At 39.1% G+C, this 22933-nt stretch overlaps 1 protein-coding gene across 9 annotated transcripts; it reads right to left on the bottom strand.

Annotated features, from left to right (window-relative positions):
* Positions 1 to 1402: 1402 nt before the first annotated feature.
* Positions 1403 to 22821, bottom strand: LOC310904094 (cytochrome P450 2J2-like). Of its 9 annotated transcripts, none has more exons than XM_083848328.1 (16): positions 21883 to 22821; positions 20755 to 20812; positions 19384 to 19493; positions 13053 to 13211; positions 12223 to 12393; positions 12094 to 12134; positions 11699 to 11856; positions 10938 to 11051; positions 9681 to 9843; positions 8050 to 8199; positions 7416 to 7576; positions 6528 to 6704; positions 5594 to 5735; positions 4181 to 4368; positions 2855 to 2996; positions 1404 to 1809 (listed from the first exon to the last, which is right to left on the bottom strand). In XM_083848328.1, the coding sequence occupies exons 9-16, from the start codon at positions 9790 to 9792 to the stop codon at positions 1631 to 1633; spliced, it is 1251 nt and encodes a 416-aa protein (XP_083704454.1). In that variant the 5' UTR covers positions 9793 to 9843; positions 10938 to 11051; positions 11699 to 11856; positions 12094 to 12134; positions 12223 to 12393; positions 13053 to 13211; positions 19384 to 19493; positions 20755 to 20812; positions 21883 to 22821; the 3' UTR covers positions 1404 to 1630. The 9 variants fall into 9 exon arrangements, with proteins under 9 accessions (XP_083704448.1, XP_083704454.1, XP_083704453.1 ...); XM_083848327.1 differs by lacking the exon at positions 19384 to 19493 and adding an exon at positions 15915 to 15999 and having other exon boundaries at positions 21820 to 22821; XM_083848324.1 differs by having other exon boundaries at positions 21820 to 22821.
* Positions 22822 to 22933: the final 112 nt, after the last annotated feature.

A 22933-nucleotide genomic window follows, 5' to 3' on the forward strand; every position in this document is an offset into this window, starting at 1 on the left:
CTGACCCCACTAAGTCCATAGACAACTTCTAAGGTGTGGTGAAAGATGACTAAGAAATGCAGATTCATAAATGCTATTCAAAAACGTATATAGAGATATACATGATATAGATATAACCTTTGTAAAAAGGACTTCTGTCTCCACTAGGGAATGTTTGTGGGTTCTTTTAAGAATCTGCAAGTGAAAATGTTTAAAGCAATATGGATCCTGTATGCCTCTTCCTGGACTTCACCTCTTATTCAGTCTCCAGTACGTGCGCATACTATATTCACAGATATATTCACAGAGATGACTGAGACTCTGGTATCAACCACATGCCTCATTATACCCACCTCTGCAACACCATCTTTATATGGTAGGAAAACTGAATCCTAGTTCCACGTTAGTGCACAACCCACCCTCCACTCCCCCAAAAATCTATGTCCACACAGCACATGCAGCCTCCCGATACTGAGCTCCTTCACAGATGTGAGTAGAACTGTTTAACCAATGTTACATTAAAGAAAATCATCATGCTGGATAAACAAAGCATCCATGAAATATAATTGCAATAACAATTCTAAAATCTTCTCCTCAGGGGAGGAAACTGGCAAGAGCTTTGCTCAGCAGCTCTGCAAACAGTCTCTGTTAGCTCAGCTACTGGAAGTCTGCATGCCACAAGGCACACTACACAAAGCCTCCATACTCACAGAAAGCCCTCACACAGCTCTCAAGAAAATTGATGTAATTTTTTCTTGCCCTGTCCCTCCCTTTGTAGGTGCCAAGCTTTGCTTCTCAGGACTCCAAGCATTCCCTGTAACTGTCTTACCAGGCATCAATAAAGAGATGTGGCCAACCTAGACTTCTTTTCACCATCACCATTACAAACTGCCTCCACTGGGTGAGAGGACTCCCTCTTTAAGATTGCCTCTCAAATGCACCACAATAATAAATGCAAAACAAACGACCTCAGGCCAGCCCACTGGTCATTTACCATTTAGGCTGCCTTTGTTTCACCAGGACTGGGGCTACCCTCTGCAATTCTTCAGGAGGGAATATGGGGGGTGCCTTCACTGGCAGACTACGTCCCCAGTCTCACAGTGAAATGAAGGGTTGCACTGATGTAGCTCTACTACTTCCAGATTGAAGCTATCACCTCCATGCGGCTATGTGCTAAATAGACAAAGTGGCTGGCGCACAGGTAGTTCAGAGGTCCCAGCACAACTCTTTCCCCCCATGCAGCTACCATAGGGATTCAGGCAATGCCCAGAGCCATCACGTATGGGAAGTGCACCTCCATGCCCCGCTCTAGAATTTAGAATGCATGGGGACGATGGGAAGCACTCCCAAGTCTTGGCTTTAATGTTCCTTCTCCCTCTAGTAGGATTCCCATTGAGCCTCTAAGTAAGACCAGACTCTGTAACCATTTTCCGTGTGTTTATTTCATTTCTAATACACAAGAAAATCATACATAGATTTTTCCAGACACAGGGAAAAGGAAAAACAGAATATTTTTCAGGACCAGCTTCTTAGACACATGACACAACAGGAACAGACTGACACTGAATCTGGGCTAGAAATGAAGAACATAAGAGGTGCACTAGCAAGCCTGTGTCAGTGCCTCTTCCTCAAATCTATCATACACTGCAACCTAGCGAAGATTGGCACAGAGCTTATATGGATGGGGTTTCATTGTGCTCCCAAAGATAATGTCCATGTTGACTTCCTTAACTCCTTCTGGTAGGGTGAACTTGAATGTCTGCAGCAGGCTGCAGAAGATGATGAAGAGCTCCATCTTTGCCAGCGCCTCTCCCAGGCATACACGGTGTCCTGCAGAGGGAGGAGGGAAAGAGCAGTCAGTCCCCAGAGAAATCTGTAGCCTGCATTTGCTTCCCAGCTTTTCAAAAAAGCATCACTCATTCTCATCAGGAAACAAAGGATTTGCTGAATTTGACATTTTTCTCTCAAACTGACTGAACAATTGAGGTGTCTGCAGTTGACCATAAGCAGGATCTACCCAGACTACAGAAAAAGCTACCAGAGATGCTTCTCCCTAGTTTCACACTTTACTAACTAATCCCTAACTCCCTGCTGCTATGAACTCAGTTTCAGTCTCTTGATTCCAAATTAATCATGTGAATCAAAAACTTTTCCCAATTTATCAATTAACTTTGTGTTAAGTTTGAGTAAGAGAGGTGGTGACAGGCTCTAAGGTGCAGTGGTTAGGCCTGGGATGTTCAAATTCCTATTCTGCCAAGCGTAGGCCAGGAACCATGAGGCTGACACTTTCACATCCCAGGTGAGAGCTCTGACAATCAGACTATTCATAATCCTGGCATGATCCTCAATAGCTTTTGTTTTATTTGTTGTTTAATCAATTGATTGTTTACTCTTCTATAAACACACACACTTAGTGAAAGAGTGTCTCCAGAAGCTCCCCTGGAAAGGCATAGCCATCTGGGATGCATTTGATACAGGTTCAAATTCCTGTATCAACAAATACTGAATTATTTATACACAGTAAATCAGCTCCAGCAGAGCACGCTGCCATGGAACCACCACTATAATAGCATAATCTGGCAGATGCAGAGGATGGCAAAGAACAGCGTAAGGACTTTAATCCCAAAATTATTGGCAATTCTGGGTCTTTACTCCTTTTACTTTCTCTGCATTTTCACAAAAATCTAAGGTCAACAGTTTATATAATTACCAAACAAGTTATTTTCCAATCAAACATTTTTTTTTTTGGCCTGAGAAAACCGTGTACTCCTATTATGGGATTCCACTCCCTTTGGTCTCTTCCACAAGAAAAATAATACAGCTTCACGTTCACAGTCTAACCCACACAAACAGTTTCAGTTATCAGCAAACCTACCTGCTGAGAAGGCTAAGAAGGCCTCTCGGGTCACAAAATTTCCATTCTTGTCCAAGAAATGACCAGGGTTGAACTGGTAAGGGGTCTCCCAGTATTCAGGGTCAAAAAGAGTTGAATCTATATTTGCCATAATCACAGTACCCTGCAAAGAAGATGCTGTTGGCTCATTTCTGCCTCTCAATTTCTCAAACATCAAGAAGAAAAGGACACAAACCAATTCCAGCTATAGTTCAGGGCACTGCTCTGCTAGTCACACGAAGAGATAGCAGAATTGAAAGATTATTTTATTGGGAAACAAAATGTTTAATCTCGAACTGTTTTCTTTTCATTGTCTGTGTTTGTGTGAGTTGTTTTGTTGCTTTTTGTTTGTTTCTTTGTTTTTATCTTCAAAAAAAAATGCCTAAAAAACCTCAGTAGTTCAGTTTTAGGTATTTGCCTACTTTACTCCCTCCATGTCTCCTTTTTTCTATTCTGTTAGCAAATGCAACATAATGAGGGGTGTAAGGTCCTTTAGCTTCTTATCCTAAATCTAGTAAAATGATTTTCCCACTTTTGACAAGCTTTAGCAGGTTTACAAATGGAAAACAAAGCACCCTGCAAATGAAATAGTATATTTCAAATTATCTTTCTCAAGGTGAAGGGAAGGAAGGTGTGCATGGCAAACACCATGGAGCAGTGCTGCATAGGAAGGTGTCTCCATGTGTGCCTTTGGGGAGGTTTGGCATTAAGGTTAAGTTTGGAAAAGCTGGATGAGTCAAGGAAACTTGCAGTAGATTTTTGTTTGAGGTCAGATGGCAGTTCAGGAGCTGCAGGGCAACATCTTCATTATATTTCAAATATGATGCCAGAGATGTAGTAATATGGAAGAGAAGCCCTAAGTGAACGAAATTGAGTTCATGCTTGGTATTGTCTCAGGCATCACAAGTGGAAAAAAATCAAATCTCCCATTTGTCCACATAGCAGACAATATCCTGTCATTATCAATATGCTGACAACACTGTGCATTTCTGGTTAAGTCCTCTCTCAGATCCTCTGAAAGTATAAGAACTCAAATGCTTATAAAGTACTTTAAAAGCACAAACTCTTGGAAAGTAAGACTCTGCAGCACTCTCACAGGTTTAATTGCTGTGAAATTATGCTTTTGGTAAGGGTTTTTTCTCACTGTCCATGAGAAAAAGGCACAGGCCAGAGGGCATGGGAGGGAAAAAGCACTGTCAGTACTGTCACCAACAACCACTGAACTGTAAGGAAAAGTGGATGAGGGAAAACATAACTACGAGAAATTCAACTTAATGGCCAAAGATCATACTGGAATAGATAGGGTACCTTTGGAAGGTGATACCCCAATACAGTTGTATCTTTCACTACTTCTCTAGGAATTGTGATTAAAACAATGCTACTAAAGCGAATGATCTCATGAACCACGGCATTTGTATAAGGCAGTTTCTTCCGATCCTCATAGCAGATTTGATGAGAAGAACCCACAACGACATCCAGCTCTTTCTGGACTTTTTCTACAGAGAAAAAAAAATCCTTTATACACAGAATACCACTACAAGCAGTGATAGAAAAAATAAGTATGTAAATAAATTATATACTCACCATATCCTAAAATGTAAATACATTTATACAACTGTGCATACATTTACACAATTTTACTATTTGACTAAAATTTGGTATTTCCTAGTTTATAGGCTCTATGTTCAGATCATCTTTCCACAAGCCCAAAAGATTTATTGAGCTTCATAGTTAAAAGAAAGAGAGCAGACTGTAAATAAAGCAGGAGCTTCTTACTAATAGATTAATACAATTAATCAAGCTATTGTTTTTACTCTAGCTGAATACAGACTCACAGCACACTTAGCAACATTTTGTAAGGAAGCCATTGTATCAAACTGATACACAGATGTAATGCTGAGAATTGGGACAGGGTAATACCTAACCATCACTAATTGTTAATCTCTTTTGGCTGTTACCTATGCTTCAGTAAGTACCATACTTCACACAGTCTGAGAAAGGTCAGGATCAAATTTCAGGCTTAAAAACTAGGCTAGTAATCCAAGAGAGATTTTTTTTTTTTTTAATTTTATTAGAATTTGAAAGCTACATGTGTGTACAGGGCTCTGTTCTTCCAGCCTTCTAGAACCAAAAGTAGTATGTCTTATCTAGCTCTAAATCCAAGCATTGAGAACATGTATTTGGCTTAGCGATTCACCATCACTGAAATCCCTGTATCAAATCATTTAAAAATTTTTGAAACCAGTGTGCAACTTTGCGCTTGTCTAGAATTTCTCAGGCATCTGTCTTCTCTATTCTTCTCTATGTAACGTTCCATAAATTACAATGAATATATTTATTATGTAGAAATCAACTGATGTCTCAGTTAACAAGCACAAATTATGTATTTGTTTGACATTTCAGATACGAGGAAAGAATCACTTTACCCTAACTCAAGTTCCTATCTCACTTTGAGTCTTTTCAACCAGACTATAATTTCTATTACATTCTTACAATACTAAAACAGTCTGTCAAAAATCATGACAAAAATACACAGAAGACAAAATACATCAGAAGCTGAACATCCCTGAAATTATTTTTAAATCTGTCTGGAAATGTTCTACTTCACTGGCTTCTTAAAAACAAAGCTTGGAAATACAATGTCAAAAAAAATTAAAAAAAAGGGATGTGGAACAGAATTGTTCTACTTGAAACATCTCCATGTTTGTGTCTATAACTCACCTTGAATGTCAGGAAAAGCCACCATATAGAGCAGAGCCCAACGCAGAGTGGTAGCGGTGGTCTCAGAGCCACCCAGGAAGAGATCAAAAACAGACTGCACCATGTTTTCTTCATCATAAGTAGAATCTGGGACATTTTTAGCCTACAGGTGTCAATAAGAAATTAAATAAGAGTGCAGAAGGTACATCTGTCTAACACTGTATCTGCCCACTGAGACATGAAGTGATCACTGTAAGTAGAGTATTTCTAGAAGATGGAGAAAATACAGCTACCTGAACAATAAAAAGATTTACGCAGATATTTTCTCGAGTAAATTCATAGATACTTTTCATTGCAAGTGCTATGGAAAGTGTCAGGATTCCAAGGTCCTATTACATTTAGAGCTCCTTGTTGCCTTACTGCTAACTTCCACATCAGAAAAAAAATATTTCAAAAGTAGGTTTATCCCACCCTTGCCACTCCCTGCACATTTGCTGATTTCAGTTATCTCTCATGTGTTATGATTTAATGATTTATGCTATTTTTCAAGGCAGAGACTGCCATCATTTTTCTTTTAGATTGTTTCAATAACCATACGGTCCTACTAAGCACGCAAAAGTTCAGTACAAAGCACAGAGAATAAAGCCAAACACTGAAAAGACAAAAAGAATCAGAATTCAAGAGCCATCTAAATATTTACATCTTTAAAACCAAACATTGTCTACTCTTGTCTAAGGACTCCAGAGTATAACAAAAAAACGATGTAATTATTTTATCCTTCTAAAACAAGCTATTAAACTGACTATTTAAAATTCATATTTGAATTTGACAGCATGGTTTTTAAACTGAATTCGTAGTGCTCTGTAGTGATGTTGCTGTGTATAGACAGCTATGTGAAACGTGCAGGAAATCTGCTATGATATCATTTTTGTCAATTACAGCACAAATTACTCACTTTCTCTATCTGATCCAGGTAAAAGTCAATGAAATCTTCTGGTTCATCTATGGTGCCTTTTTCCCTGTGGTTTTTGATTTCCTGCCTTACGAAAGAACGAACAAAATCACAGCAAGATTCTACTTTTTGTAGAGGTCCCGGAAGGCATGTTAAAAGCCACTGGAAAATTTCATATATCTGTGGAGCAAGCATTCAACACAGATACTGTAAGTTACATGACATGACTAAAGCAATTATAGAGATACAATGCAGACATTTTTAATACTGAATTACTGAATTAATTTCTCTAGGAAAAGCACTGCAGCAAAGAGAAACGTCACGTTTAGAACATGAATAGGTATTGACTTGTGGTAGATTAAAGTTGATGCAATTTCTACCCTGGATTCTTTCTTATCCTTACTGCATAACCTCACTAGTATTTGCCCTGTTAATTCACCAACAGAGGAATCCAGTTTCACAGGTAAGTCTATTCTGTATGTGTTAACAGTAATAAATTTAATACTAATTAATATTATATATATTATTACATAAATTGACACAGGTGGATACAGACAATGCAAAAACACAAACTTTTACTCCTGTAAAAAAGTATCACTTTTCACCTCAATAATACTGGTCTTTTCGTTACAAAAGAGTTCAGTATCCCAAGCACACTGCCTTTCCTGGGCAATTCTGAAAGTAATTATTTGTGTTACTTTAATAATGACAAACCCAAAGCACTCCAGGCCCAGTTCATGTTCATGATCAGTATTTTTAAATCAGCATTTATTGTAATTAAATAGTATACTATGATAATATATAACGCTGCAATTAATATTGCATGGCAATGCAATAAATATCATGTTCAATAATTTAATAATTTGCTTATTAAATGTGTCATTTTCTCACATAGTAACTGTAGCTGTTCCCAAAAGCCACTAAACAATTGTATGCTTCAATCAGCTGGCGGAAAGTTTCATCCTGCAGGGAGAAACGATGTCCAAAGACCACAGAACATATCACATTAGAGACAGCATGAACAATGGGGAATGAAGGGTCAACAGCTTCTCCTGCAAACAGAGATACGCATTTATCACCAAAATACTATCTTCTTTGCTACTTTGAAAGCAAGATCACAATGACATTTTATAATAAATATCCCCTATGCTATTTAGACTGTTACACTGAAACCCTCAAAATTCACTGGCAAAGGTAACAACAGATAAACCTCATTCAAAAATAAGGACAGAAAGGTGTCAAGTCTTTAACTCCCACCCTTATCTGTTTTGTTTGCTTTTCTTTTTATTTATTTATTTATTTTTAATCTTGGTGCTAATACCAAAATACACACTGCTGAGCTCTGATGGTACAAAAAGTTTTGATTGCACTTAAATTATATTACGTTCTAAATAATCTTGGCTGTACTCTAACCCCTGTCTTTTCTAGAACAAAACCAATTTGTCTTTACCCTCAGTAGGTAGCCTGCATGACCCTACATCAAAATCAGGAATGCAGTTCCCAGGGCACCTTGTCAATGACATACCATCTTTGTCCTTGAAGAACTTGACCAAGTGATAGGCCTCGGTTTGTATCCCACGTTCCATTCCTTTATTCCCCATTCCAAGTTTCCGGAGAGTTGCAATTCCAAAACGTCTCTGATGTTTCCAGATGAGACCATTTGAGACCAGGATACCTTCAGTCATTAAGAATCAATTTTATGTTAATAGTCATATAACAGTAAATGACATACATGCTAAGAATTCTTCCTTCTCATCATGCTGCCACTCATGAAGAAGAGGCATGCATTAGGCCACTGTTCTAGCAATAGTATTTTGTTAAGGACAGAAAAACCACCTTGGTTAATATAACACCCCCAGCCCTGCAAAAAGCCCACTACAGTCTCAGAACTCACACACATGCCCAAACATCCAAGAGCAGTGGTCACAATGAAAGTCCATGCAGCAGGCTGCTACATGCTGCAAAGAGCGTGGGCTGGTGTTGCCTTCTCTTTGCCTGTTCTTTGAGCAGAAATGAATCTAAATCCGTATTCACATAGAAAGGCTTAGAGCCCAGCTCATGCAGTCTCTTATAAGATCTCATTTACCTTCTACAATCTTCTAATAAAATAAATACTTGTAAGCTCTGTTTGCCAACATGCATATATAGGCATTGTGTTTCCACAGATGTTGTCACGCGTCACCTCTGCAGGAGTGGCAAAGAGAGCTTTCCTCAATAAACACTATGTTCAAGTTTCTACCACCTGAAAATACAATGGTGTCTCTCACCAAGCTACTCAGAGCCAACTGACCTTTCTAAGGAGCTCATTGGAGAAGCCCAGGTGGTTCCTACGCTTGTGCTTCTTAATCTTATACAAACCCTCTTGAGATCATCAAATCTCCTTACTGGCAATATTTCAAAAACACCACACTTCCTTAACAGCTAGAGTTGATAACTGGTTCTGAGCTCGTTGTCTGTGCTGCACTTAGTCTCTTGCTTTTGGGGGATGGATCCTGATTTTACCAGGCTGCTTGCAGCACACATTCAGCTGTCATCGTGACCCATGTCCTTCCTGGAAAATGAAGCCAGGGCAAGAACCACTGAGCATTTCTGTTTCAAATGCAGAACTCTATATATTCTCCATCCACCAAAATTCAGCAGTGGCTGGTGTAAATGACAGCACAGTAAGAAGCTTTGAACAAGGACTATTGCACCTACAGTCTCGCTAATATGTTTAAAGCTCCAGTGTCCTTCCTGTGCCTTGGGACATCCCGAAAGGCTACATCTTGTTCAACAGCTCTGTACATGCTTTCCCTACAGTGGCCTTTGCTGTAAACAAACAACCAGGAGCATAAAGAATTGCTTTAGCCTCAGCTTAAAGAGGAAGCTTCAAGCTCCAAATAAAGTGAGCCTCACATGGATTATTTCAAATCAGGGCACAAGCTTAGACAACACTAATAATGGATAAATAAAAGACCTAGCTAGTACAAATGCTGCTGCTCTGGTAAGATTCTGGAATACGTGTGACAGCAGCACTTTAGAGACCATTTTGGAGACCATTTTGAGGGATACCACAGACTTGCCTTATATCAACCACCTGGAGCAGACCGAATGGGTGAACTGGGAACTAAGGACTTGTCAGTAGACAAAGTTCTTCCACAGATACAAACATCTTACCTCTTCCACGTGAAAATTTGTTGAACATAAAGGTCTGTAGTCGCCCAGAAACATCCTCTGAGTTGACGGTGAGACCATCCTTCACAGCTTTGAATCCATAAAGCACCACCATAGGTTTGTGACCCAGCCACAGGGTGCAGATGTTGCCATAGATTTTTGCTAGCTGTAGGTTTGACCAATGACAAAAAATACTCATTGGAGAAACATCAACCAAACACAAACACACACAATGGGCTCCTCTCTTCCAACATGACATTACTGTGATAAACACTCCCACTGCAAAACAAAACTATTTTGCCTTTTTATTTCCTGAACTTGGGAGTAAAGTTCTGTGCTCTCTCTGGGACCCCACTACTCACAGCAATGTGAATGATAAAAAGAACAGACGCTCTTGACCATTTTAAAGCTTAACTTGGGTTGTCTTTGCAAATTTAACATTTAGGAAAATGGCACAACTGAGTGCTTACAGATCATATTAGGTTTCACAAGGAAAGTTCACCTGCCCATTCACAGTTATATTTTTCAACTCCACGTTTCATTTCCTCAACCAAAAATTAGAACCTCTTAAAATTGCACATTCCAATTGTGACTTCTCCTAGTACTACAGATTTCAAGATTCAATAGACCATCTCCCATCTCATACAAAAGTACTGTCAAGCTGAGGAATGTGAACAGAGATCCCACCTCTGCTTGGCCAGCAATAGGGACTGGTCTCAGGCAACCCTGCAGATATTCAGCAAGGACAAAGTCCCTACCTTCACACAAAAAAACACTACAGCTCTGTCCTCCCATAGTGATGAACGCGCACCCATTAGAAATGTTTGGCATCAATGTCTTTTAAGTTCCCTTTTCCTAAAGCCCATATTCTCCCCTTGCAGCCAGGTACCCCCTCACATACCGGTTTTGCTTAGCACCTAAAGAAAGGTAGGGACTTGAAAAAAATTTATCAACACATTGGATCATTTTGTGAAGTTTTGTCTCAATGGAGGAGGCTGAACGCTGAAAGACCCTCGATTAACATTCTCAGCATGGACCCAATTCTTCCCATGATTTCATTCCTTTCACCATCATTTACACTGTCAGTTTATTTGCAAAGAATCTGCAGATTTTACTTAACTTGTTTAGGCATTTAATTGAACTTCCATGACCCACCTTCCCTCACAATGAAGTTCTCTCTACTACCATATTAGCCTACCAACAACCATCCCTAGTTTTTCCACATTTTGCTCCTTTGTTCACATCCGCAAAAATACATACCTTTTTCAGGCTCCTATGATCAGCTCTAAAATTTATCCGCCAGACACCTCCAACTATGGGAAGTGGGATTGGTCCAGGAGGAAATCCACGACTTTTCCATTGCAATTTCAGGAACTGCACACCCAGAAGAAACAAAATCAGGGATAGTAGTATTACACTTATCATTTCACACTTTAAACAAGACTATCACTGAGAAAGCTGTTACGAATCTGTTGAACTGATTCTATATTGTTCTGCTTAACTCTTCCCAAAGACAACCTCCTCACATTTAAGCTTTCTGAATTTTTCTCCACCCTTCTTCCCTACCACACTTCCCTATTCCAGAAAACGAGGAGTGCTCCCATCCTTGCATGTATTTAATACATCACTATGCTGCAATATGCTAATACCTGTCATCGCTTCAAGATCCAATAAAGGCTAGAAGGCAGATGTTTCATTCAGACTTGCATCTTACATTCAGAAACATCCCTTTGAGCAATCAGTTTGATGGAATATGTCACTTGAAGGTCAGCTACGTACTGACAAAGACAGCAGAACTGACCAGGTAGCATTCCCTGGGGAATTTACCCAAAGTCTATGCACACACATGTCTTCAGCACCAACAAAACCAGCAAAATGTGGAGGGAGGCAGGAGAGAAGGATAATCCACTGCACAAAAGGACATTATACTCACGCATACAGAATGACAGTGGATGACACGGGAGTTATCAAGATTAGCGGACCAAGCTTTAGGAAAAATGGGGTGAAATCTTCCAGAGTACCCAAGTGGAATGCTTGTTTTCAGGTGTTTCCACAACTGCTCAACTCCGTCCCATTCCTGCTGTTACATAAAGGTGTTTCTCCAAGATATCCCTAACAGGTCATTCCAGCTGTGGCACTCAGGTGCCAGCAGCTTATTCGCACACCCAAGGAGGTTTTCCTGTTAGGAAAAAAATATTTGTAGGCAAAACAAAAACCACACATGTACTAAGTCTGCAAGAACTCCAAAACTATGCAAAGCCACAGTCATCAGGTTTGACATTCTGAAATTACTGGCTATCTTCACAGCAGCAACTCTAGGCAAAGTACTTTTTTCTCTGTAACAGACTCTGTAAAATAAACAGAAATGCATCAGCAGCATTCTGTAACGTTGCCAGTGCACACACAATTAACTTACAAGAAGCATGTTACCTCCAACTTCATGACATCTCCCTCAGGCTATAAGAGAAAGAAAACCAGAAAATATCTCAGTAAATAGTGCAATTCATACAGATGTTTTAAAGCTAAGCCAAACAGGACAAAGTACCCTCACAGGCTTTCCACAGTTTCCACAGTCTGCAGGATCTTATCTTGCTGTTTTCATCTACAGTTCACTTTCTCCATTAGTTTCGTGGTGCCAAACATTGGATTGTAAGTGTTGCATTCTTGACGAAAAACATCACTATAAGCAGACTTGACCTTGGATAAGTTTTTATACCTATTTGCAGATAAAGAACGGAATTCAGAAAATTACAGGAAATCTTAACACAAGAATGCACAATACAAGACATAAAAAAAACGTAACTAATGAGATAAAGATCAGAAAAAACATCTTCAACACCAGTTAATTTTAACAAAAGCACGCTGTAGCCAACACACATTTATGGAATGTGTAACTTATGAAATTGCTACTTTTATAAACTAAGTCCTCTGTTCTTCCCCAGACATGTCTAGAGGAGAATTTCCAGCATGCTTGCTGGGTGAGGACCTTCCTTAGGTCCTTCTACACACAGCAAGCTCCGTCATAAACAGTCTTCAAACAAACCTCACCAATTGGAGCTTCCTGCCTCTTCACAGGCATTGTACATCTGCTCCATTCAAATGATGGAGCAAAGGAAATTGGCAGGCATCTCACTCCTTTAGATCTACAAATACACCAAGAAGGATGAACCCTACACTTGTATAGTAGGACATCTGAAAACATACTGTTTCTTGGAATAACTCGTACCATGATGAAGTACATTTTTAAAACGAATTACCATCATCTGTGTCATTTCATCCTGATCCACACCAGATTTCTCATACATCCTAAAATTCTAATGTTTACACTGGTGTTACTCATTCACAGATGAATTATCTGGGAACATGAACACATACCTTGTTCAGACTCTCTTGATCAGCTCTGAAGTTTATATGCCAGATGCTTCTGATTATGCAAGATGGGTCTGTTCCCAGATGCAGAATTAGAAAAGAAATATGAACAGAGCCTCACTTGTCATCAGAATTCCACTAGTACTTTACAAGGCCACTCTGACTCTGAAAAAAAAAATGAGGAACTCAATTTCCATTGATTTATTACATCTGTCTTAAACATTTTTGTGATGTATTTCTGTCTCACTCCCGTTCTGAGTGAATGCATCGTTGAGGGCATGTAGTATATCACTAACTTGCAAGTACAAATCACTATTGCCTGACACAAGCCTTATTTAAATAAGGGCGTTCACATTTCATTATGATGGACTGAGAGGCCATAAAACCATTTTACTTACAGGACGAAGGTTATATTCTGGTATGAATATACCTTCTCCTCTTTGATTACTAAATAAGGTTGATAATCCCTTGATAATCCCTTCCTGGTTTGCAAGCAGCACTGCAACTAAGAAATACGGTGCCTTTTTGCTTTCGTCTTGAACTGCTGCTCATCAGGCATCACAGGCAACCTTAATGCAAGACTTACAATGCAAAGGGATATACAATCAACAGCTTTATTAAAAAATGCTCAGGTGTGTATTACAAAGTCATCGTGCATGTCTGGCGGGTATTTGACAAAGGTTCATTGCTACATCTGGAAGAATTTTAAAATACACATCTTGTCTGAAATCACTCACAGCTTCTTATCTAATAACTTCTCAGTTCTGATCAGGTTTCCATTTCTGTAAACACAGCTGTGACTTTGCATACTTTGGCCCTGTAGTTCAGTCCATGATAGTTTTATTGCATAACAGCTGGGCATTTCATACACCCACACTTTCAGATGGAGGGTATTGTTTTCCTCTTCACGTGTTTCTGTCTAGGTATGACAGCTGATTTTTTTTTTTTTTTTTTAAACTGAAGGATTCATGGACACATTCAGCACTGCCAGCTTCTTCCTAAAATCCCAAACAGAGAGAAACTGGAAAACTGAATTACTTCTTCATGATACATTTCCATAGTCAGTCTTCAGTTCAATCAAGAAATGAGATAAGCAGCCAGTATCATGACAGTTTTTCTTCTCAGGTTCTCCAAAAACATTTTAAAAGCACAACATTCTTTCTGAAAAAATAAATTCTGACAATACTAATTTCTGCATTAAGGACATTACTAACCTCAGCTGTTACTTAAATTCCAGTGGATTGCCCTCATTCAGAGTATGGGAAAGAATACTCCTTTTGCATTTGCCACTTGCCACACTTTGTTATTGTAGATTCAGCAACTATACAAAAAGTACTATCTTTTTAATAAATAATTAGGCAAACTAGATTAAAATGCTAGACAGCTGTGTGTGTTTTCCTGCTTCAGTCTCCCCAAGCAAGAAGGTGACCAATATACTTGAAGTACTACTACTTGCAGTAGCAAGTTAAGAGTGATCTCAGAGAAACATCACACAGGAAAATTGATTCTCAGGTCTACAGTACTCAGCACAAAGCTTCTCTTAGCCAGTTATAACAGTTTATCATAAAGGTAATAATTTCACAAGAACTTCATTATGTGGGTAATGTCATAAGCTGCAGTAACCCTCATCTGCCTGAGTTTTTCAAGGATAGCGCTTGAAGTCAGCTCCAGGAGAAAGCATCTATGTACCCATGGCAGTTTCATGAGAAACGTGACCAGGAACATGACAGTCTGACTGACTGACAGCATTTCAGGTCTGTCTTATAAGAGAGATCTGTCTAAGAAATTAACAGCTGTGAATGTACCATCTGAAGCTACCTTATTCTGCTCCGAAGAGTTCTTCTGAAACTTCTGAAAAAGTTCTTCTGACATCCAAAAATCAATAGATAACTCATCACCTTCTCTTTCAATCTTTTTCCCTTCCAGATCACTAGGAATTTACTCTCTGCATATTCAACAAGTTTTTGTCTTCCAACATGCTATGACAATAGGAATCATGGCTTCAATTAAGGAACAAATATTTTTACTTCAGATAATTCAAGAGAGAAATTTGTTGTTTCAATGTCGTGTTTTCTTTCACTCCCAGAGCTCTTTTCATTATATGTTCTCTGCTTTTTTTTTTTTTATTATTGTTAAGTTACAATGTCTGTAGCAAAACCTGGTTTTAAACAAATGCCTGCAGAGTCCTACACCTGCTGATGCCTGACCCATATGAGAAGCCAGAAGATACTCTTCTTGTTAAAGGAACAACTGATGGTGGCCGTTCACACACAAAGCTGAGCTGGTCAATTGTCCCCACAAACACTGAATTTACATATGTAATACAGTAGTTCCCTCAGCAGCTAAGTACACAGCTCAGATTCTCTGAGCTTAAACACTGCAAATTTCCTCGCACTCTCTATCTCCGTGCTACTAAAGCCTGGGGGTAATAAATTCTCTCCCCCTATGAAAGATAGGGGATGAATCTCTGCCTAACTGTAAGGGAGGAACAAAAGCACCTACTTTGAAACGCAAACTTCAACACACATTACTCAAAATAAACAAAAAAAAATCATAAGGCACTTTTATCAGTACTCTACAGTGTTGACTCTCTTTAAGGATGCTTTCTCCAAGTTCATCTCGGAAATCCTTCTAATTTATTATAACAGAAATTTCATCATCCCTTTATTCATTATACATTCAGAGAAACCAAGGAGAAATACAACTGTTTTTTAAATTTCTACTTTTTCTAACTGGGATTGAATTAGTAACTAAATGAAAACATTGCACCTGTAAGAAAAACATTGAGAATCCAAAATAATTTAGCATTTCAGGGAATTTTAACCCTGCCTGCACAGCCAGTTACTTCTACTAGGTCACCACACTTACTGTCTTTAAAACTTTGGCCCATGGTCTTCTAGAAGTCCACCTTCAAGGCTGTTACCAAGACAGCAGACATGACCACCAGAGCAGTCTGCAACAATAGATAGATAAACTACCTAGATGATCTACCAGTGATTGGTTTGCATTAGTTGTGCTAATGGAATGAGGCACAGCTTTGTCCTGCCTAGGGTCTGTATCTACAAGGAAGCCACAGATTCATACCCCGGTGCAGCATCTCCCATGTAGTTCTTACCAGTACAGGAACTACTGGCACAACCAAGCTACCATCCTCTAAACTTCATCAGTAAATACCATCACCCACCCGGTCAAGGTTTGTCAGATTGCAATGGCAAATCACAAACACATTTCAACTGGGCATGGAACACTCTAAGGTCTCAGCTGCATGCATACACAGTCCCCTGACCAAAAGCTGGAAAACTGCAGAAAATAGGCTGGATACTGCCACCACTGGCTCAGAGTCATGACCACTAGCTCAGAAAGTCCCTGAAGGGTAGGAAATTATCAGAGAAATAATTAGAGGCACATGCCTGCCATATTTTCTTCTTACTTTCAGGCATCAGTGGTTGACTACGACTAGAGATAAGACAGTGGGCTGGATGGACCTTCAGGCTCACCTTTTATGATTGCTTCTGCTTTAATCTTTTTTCTTTTTTTAAAAAAAAACAGCAAAATGGTGGCCAAAACTTTAATGAATTACGACAAATATGTTGAGACGATTAATTTTGATCTTTCACTCTGGACACAGATTTTTGGACTGGACTAGAGAACATAACAAGTCTTAACCCATCCAGGAACATCTGCTTGCATCGTTCAGTGAGTTTGACATATTCATTCATGTTTAAGTCTGTGATCTGCTATAAAACATAGATCCTTATGTGCACTTTTGCTTACCCTCTCTACCATATATAATGAGAAATAATCCACAGTATACAGGCACATTATCTCAAACCTTACAGGTGAATTTTTCAGGTTATTTGTCCAGTTCACAGTGCTCGTTTTTATGTCATATAAGCACACACTTTCATAAATAACTTGTTGATAGATGGAAGTATTCAGTATTACAAGATCCTTGATTGGAAAACCTAACCTGACAGCCATATTACCACGGGCCTTTAAGCTTCAATTTTGCTGAGAAAATTAGGTGCAAGAAAGTACATAAACTAAAGCTCTGCAAAGTAAATAACAACAGATATGGATTGTAATTGTTGAGATTGTAATCACTAGCAGCTGAAGGGTTGATGAGAAAAAGTATTGACATAAAAAGAGTAAAACCTAAAAAACAGAGAATTGAAAGATAGCAAGTAAGCAACACTGAAAATCAGCTAGATCCAAGGAGTGTCAGGGGCTGACATTTCCCCATCTGGTGGCTGACTGGTGAGCAGAGTCTCATGCAGTGTCTCAAGAGCAGCAGTAAGCATTAGTGCTTAGCCAGGTATCATGGTAACCAAAGCTAGCTAGTATATTGGGCAATAGATAATTGCTTTATACTTTCTAAACTGTGTATATTCTTCTGGCAGCCTCTGTATGGTAAAAGATATCTGCACAAAGGTGATCCAGTAAGTGTAGGCTGCAACGTGAGTGGTCATAAAAGGAAAAAAAAATCACTAAGATTTTGAATTTGCTTGATTTTCGTGATGTTTGAAATAGTATATTTGCAAGATACTTGTTCCAAACAATTGCAAATTTTCATTGTTTTTTGTCCCACATCGGGGCTTTTCATTTAGTAAGTTTCTACTCTACAGCTTTTTCAGAACTTCTGCAGCTTACCATGTATCACACCCAGTAACAGACAAAAGAAAGGTGGTAGAAAAACAACATGAAACAAAAAGCATGTCCAGAAAACAAACAAACAAAACATACAGCATTCATCTTTTCCTTTCAGTCACTCCTTGATGAGCTCCCCTGTATCAAAAAGAATCCATACAATTAATAGCTTCTCTGAATTCTGTCCTGCCACAATAGACCTGTGTCAGTTGCTGTTCATTAGGGCACTGCCACACTGTTGAAAATGGATTATACCTTTCTCAATCCTGAGCAAGCAGAAACTTCAATATTCAGCCTGCATTACTTACTGCATGAGAATGGCATAAGCATTATTACTTTCTACTCTCAGAAGTTACACAGCTGAACATTTCTCAGCTATCATTGTAGAACTCAAAGTTACTATTTCCTTTTCAGGAAGAAACAGAACTTTAATACCCATTTCAGCTTGTCTTATCTGAAATTTTTTGTTCTGTCCATGACTTTTGGCGTTCCAAGTGCAACATCTAGGCTACTAGATACTGCTCTGAAAAACTGTCAAACAATGTTGAGGCTACAAATATTCAAACATTAGGAAATTCCAAAAATAAGACTATCTGCAAAACAGTAATTACTTCTTCCTGATGCTTTAGTGAGAACAGGGCAACTGACCCGATGCACAATCACTTTTCCTTATTTCAATATCTCCATTATACATGAGCAGCACCTCTCCATGCAAGAAGCCCTGCTCATTCTTACCTGGCAAACACTATTGCAAAGCTCAACATCTCTGTCATCTTTACAGGTAAGTCTGATCAAAAATCTTCTTTTGTAATGAAGGTTTCAGGTCACAGAAGCAGGCAGCGATTGCAACAACTGCACAGGGCAGGGAAAGCACAGTAACAAGAGAAACAGCCATAACTGCCATCTATATCTTACCTTTCGTTAGTTTAAGCTTTAAGCTCTTTTTAAAAGGGAACATCAAGTTTGATTAGGCCTAGAGAGATGAAGCAAGTTCCTCAGTCATAGACAAGCTATGAACAGATCTAGGAACAGTGTTTGAATCTCCCAAGTCCCATTCCAGTATGTTGCCTACACAACCTTAAAGCTCATCAGTTTTCAGGCCCCAGTGAGATAGATTTTTGCATCCTGCTGTAGTCTGTTTGTTTATAATGTTGTAAGCAAAGTTCTCTCTTCCTGAGTAGAACAGAAAATCAGAACAGCAATTTTCTTGGCTTGCTTTTTCCAGTCCTCTTTTCACACTAAGTCTGTGCTCTAAGCAACTCTCCCTTGGTGTTTGCTTGAACATGCCATGTCTGTAATTCTTTTCCCACTGAGAAATTCTGAATCCACTGACCAATTAACAGCTCCTGTTATGAAGCTCTTGAAAGACAGAGAGCTACAGGAGAGAAGGAAAGCTGAGCTGAGAAATCCAAATTATCTCCACTGAAAAAAACCTGCAAGGGAGCTTAGCAATTGTCTGTTATGTTTAGCTTGACACTAGGCCAGGCAGCAAGTATATGCTACCATGCCAAGCAACACATGCACAGCATAGAACCACACAGTGTTTTCTAATACACGTACTGAATCTGTCTTTGCAACCTGCAACAAAAAACCCAAACCCTGGTATTTACAGCACAGCAGGCAACACACACCCTGGGCACAGCCCTTTCCAGCTCCAGCACACCACACTCGACGTTTATTCGCCTCTCACCTTTCTGATGATTCTGATGATGCTGTTTCTTTCCCTGTCCCCTGCAGGCATTGCATTTGCTTCCCACTCTTATGGTTTGAAGCCTTCATTACAAAAGCAGATTTCCTCACCTATTCAAAATAAACAGACTGAACATCTGTCATCTTTACTGGTGAGCTCTTGCAATAGTACTTGTCAGACCAGAGGGAGCAAGATTTATGTGAACAGGTGCTGCTCACAAATGCTGAAAATATTAAAATAGGGAACACTGAATCCCTCTAAACAGTTTACAAGGAAGAAAAAAATTAAGCAAACTGTTGCCTAAGCTTTTCCAGAAAACTCTGCCTCACCACACTTCATTTGATACCCACAACTCTCACTGAGCACTAGGAAAACACACTGCCCACATTGTCCAAAAGGCCAGACCCAGCCTAAGCCTCTTGTTAGGCCCAGCCTTACTCAGGGGGACCCAGATTTACCCTGCAGAAAGGTCTCAGGGAGCAATCAGGTAGAAGGATGGGGTCACAGCAAAAGTAGCAAGACTGCTCACATGGGGTACACCGCAACACTGCAATGCAAAGTGCGCAAAGAGAGTGGACCGTAAAACCATGGAGTCATCTATGTTGGAAAATAACTCTAAGATCATCAAGTTGAGCATGCTGGTAATGGAGGAGCCCTGTACATCAGAGAAGGCTTTATGTCAAATTAACTCATCGTGGTAATGAGAGCACAGGTTTACGAGTCAATAACTTAATCCAAACGGGGTACAATGCCAGAGCTACAGAGGAGAGATCTACTATCAGAGCCAGCACCGACCTCCCGCAGGCCTGAAGCAAGCTGGCAACACGTACTACAACCCCGACCAGAAGGGCAGCAAGGGCAAAAAAATGTCATAGTAAGTGGAGACTTCAACACTATGGCAGACACCACACCATGACACACCATGGAGATTCAGCCTTTAGAAACTGTCAATGACTGCTTCAAGAGGCAACCAGATGAGGACTTCCAAGCCACACTCATTCAACATGGTGGGTGTCAAGCAGTTGCAATACAGATGTACCTTAAAGCATTTTTGTCACCACACATTATGTTTCTGATTGCTCTACAGTGCTGCCACCTATGGGTTCCACAAAACATTAAGCTAGAAAGCAACGGGGTTACTGAGCATAAATTGATAATCAATGACATGCTCGCCAAACCCGACCATTCAACAGATTTAAAAGAAAGAAGAAAAAAGGAAAAAAGAGTGGACTGGAGGGACAAGTAGAATATTTTGTGTTTTTAAATCTATCAATGTAGAAGCACGCTGGCATTTAATTGCCATTATTAATAGGTAATTTTAAGGCTCAACTCGGCTTAGGTCTGGTAATTTTGAAGTGTGTTAAGTCATACCTTTGTTGATGGCATGCATCTGTCAACAGCTCTCAGTGGCATTTCACTGTCGCAGATACTGCAAATGGTAAGTGCACAAACAATGAGAAATAGAATAGAGCTTCCTTCCTTTTAACCATAGAGGTCCAGCTGGATGAAAATGGGATAAAAGCATACAATGAAGTAAAGTTCTGACACACACAAATGGTAAGTCGAGTTATTTAGCCAACTTCATCAGGTAACTCATTTCAAATCCTCAAATAGCATCATAACCTGAATAATTGTGTGGATATAAGAGTGCTCAGTAGCACAACTCAATAACACTGCAATTTATGCAAAAGTAAGAGGTGGTTGGTAAAGCCATAAGAAGCGTTTAATTTTAAATTGCTCCTCATAGCTTTTTGTTTAACTCTTCAAATACACACAAAACCATGCTGCTGAAAATGATGCTCTTCAACCTCTGCCATTTCTACTTCTCTGTCCAAAGAACTGAACAAACACCAAAAACAGCGTGCAGGCACACTCTTTCTGATAGTTTTTCCACCTCCAGTTTCTGTAAGGCCTCTGCATGTGCAGCCCACTGAAGCAGAAGAGCTGCATGTTAATGCACAGGAAGAACAAGCGGTAGCTGCTCAGAAAAGTAAAGTAAGCAAATGTAGCAGTGTTGTTGCTTGTCTGCAGCCCCCTGAAACTGCCCTACATGTTTGAATTGGAAGTCCACTAAAGAAAAAAAAAAAAAGACAAATCCTTGTCCACATATTTTTAAAGACTGAACGATGCAAGATTACAATTGATACATATTATTTTATTATTTTATTATTATTTTATTATTTTAATCTCCTATACTTACTTGAAGATATATAATAATATTAGCTGGGTTCTTATTCAAGTCTTGAAAAATCCAATATAGTGTATCAGCTAATAAAAAAATAATTAAAAAAAAGAACTATACAAAGTAAAATTTCATAAACAGGCCCACGAGGCACCAAATAATCAAGAGATAAAGAAAGCTCACAGTAGAAGGGATGTAAACTGCCATAGCTAAGGCTTATGTTCAGCTATAAACAATGGTATTTAGCACATTACTTCAGACTTGGGTCCTAAAAATGATTCAGCCTGGGAAGTCCCACGTATGTTTGGGAGTCATACATCTTTTTTTCCAAAGAAGATGGTTCCTGACGATACAGTGAGGCACCCTAAGTTATCTCCAGGTTTGCTACTGCAGCTTCTTTGGCACTTCTAAATCAGCAACATCTGCAGCTTTTACAATGACTAGGAGCTGAAAAAGCAAAGAGAAGAAGCAGATTTAAGAGAAAATAGATTTTGCCATCCCAACAGGAATAGACAAGATGGAGGATGAGGTCTGAAATACTGTTCTAAATGAGTCAAAGAAAAAATCACCAGAAAGGAGACCTCACTCCACCATCTTGTCCAAAAATACCAAAATTAGGCCATTTGTTTGCTTTGCAGTTGTGGAGATTCCAAAAACTCTCAAAGCAACTTTCTGTCCATGAAAAGAAAAGTTCTTTCCATCAAAGAAAGTCAGTGAATAATAAATGTAAGACTCTTTTCAAGTTAAAATTTGCTACACACAAACCTCTTCTGGAAAGCTTACAGGATCAACAAATTAATAACGATTAAGCCTCTTTCTTCAGTTTATTTTTCTTTTTCACAAATATAACAGGACCTTTGCATTTTTCACATCCAAAATTTCCATCAGGAAATTTGCATCCTTGGCATAAAAAAGTGTTTAGAAAACACCATAATATCCACTTGACAGCACAATATTGTCTCCATTATGTTCAGCATAATGTCATAACTTAATCTTGAATATGATAAAAGGGGAAAGTAGATATGTCTTAAGTGTAATATGTGTATTAGGACACTTCATTTAGCCTTATGCTGCCTGAATTCAATTCTTGTTCTCCTCAGAGACTGTATCCTAATGGACAAGTATTATGTACACATTTCTGCTTCTGTAAAAGAAAACACTTAATTGTAGTGATTCAGAAAGGTAATAAGAAATGCATCCTTGGCATTTCAGTGTTTAGCTACAGGAGGTGTTACCATGATGCAAGACACCTGATATCCTTGAATAACTGACAATTACCATTTAGAACCAATATCAACAATAGGAAGAAAACAAAATTCTAAGAAAAAGATCACAATTACAGATCATAAAACTGAGTAGGTGTGGCTT

Source organism: Anser anser (genome assembly GCF_964211835.1).
Source record: "Anser anser genome assembly, chromosome: 9".
Taxonomy (NCBI): domain Eukaryota; kingdom Metazoa; phylum Chordata; class Aves; order Anseriformes; family Anatidae; genus Anser; species Anser anser.

What these genes read in the sequence shown, in the direction of transcription:
- LOC310904094 (XM_083848322.1), bottom strand. Translation starts at nt 11,102, where the DNA reads ATGATAAGTGTAATACTACTATCCCTGATTTTGTTTCTTCTGGGTGTG. An exon ending in CAAATTTTCACGTGGAAGAG is followed by an intron (nt 8,200 to 9,680) that starts GTAAGATGTTTG and finishes TAATGACTGAAG; the next exon opens with GTATCCTGGTCTCAAATGGT. An exon ending in GGAACAGCTACAGTTACTAT is followed by an intron (nt 6,705 to 7,415) that starts GTGAGAAAATGA and finishes CTTGCTCCACAG; the next exon opens with ATATATGAAATTTTCCAGTG.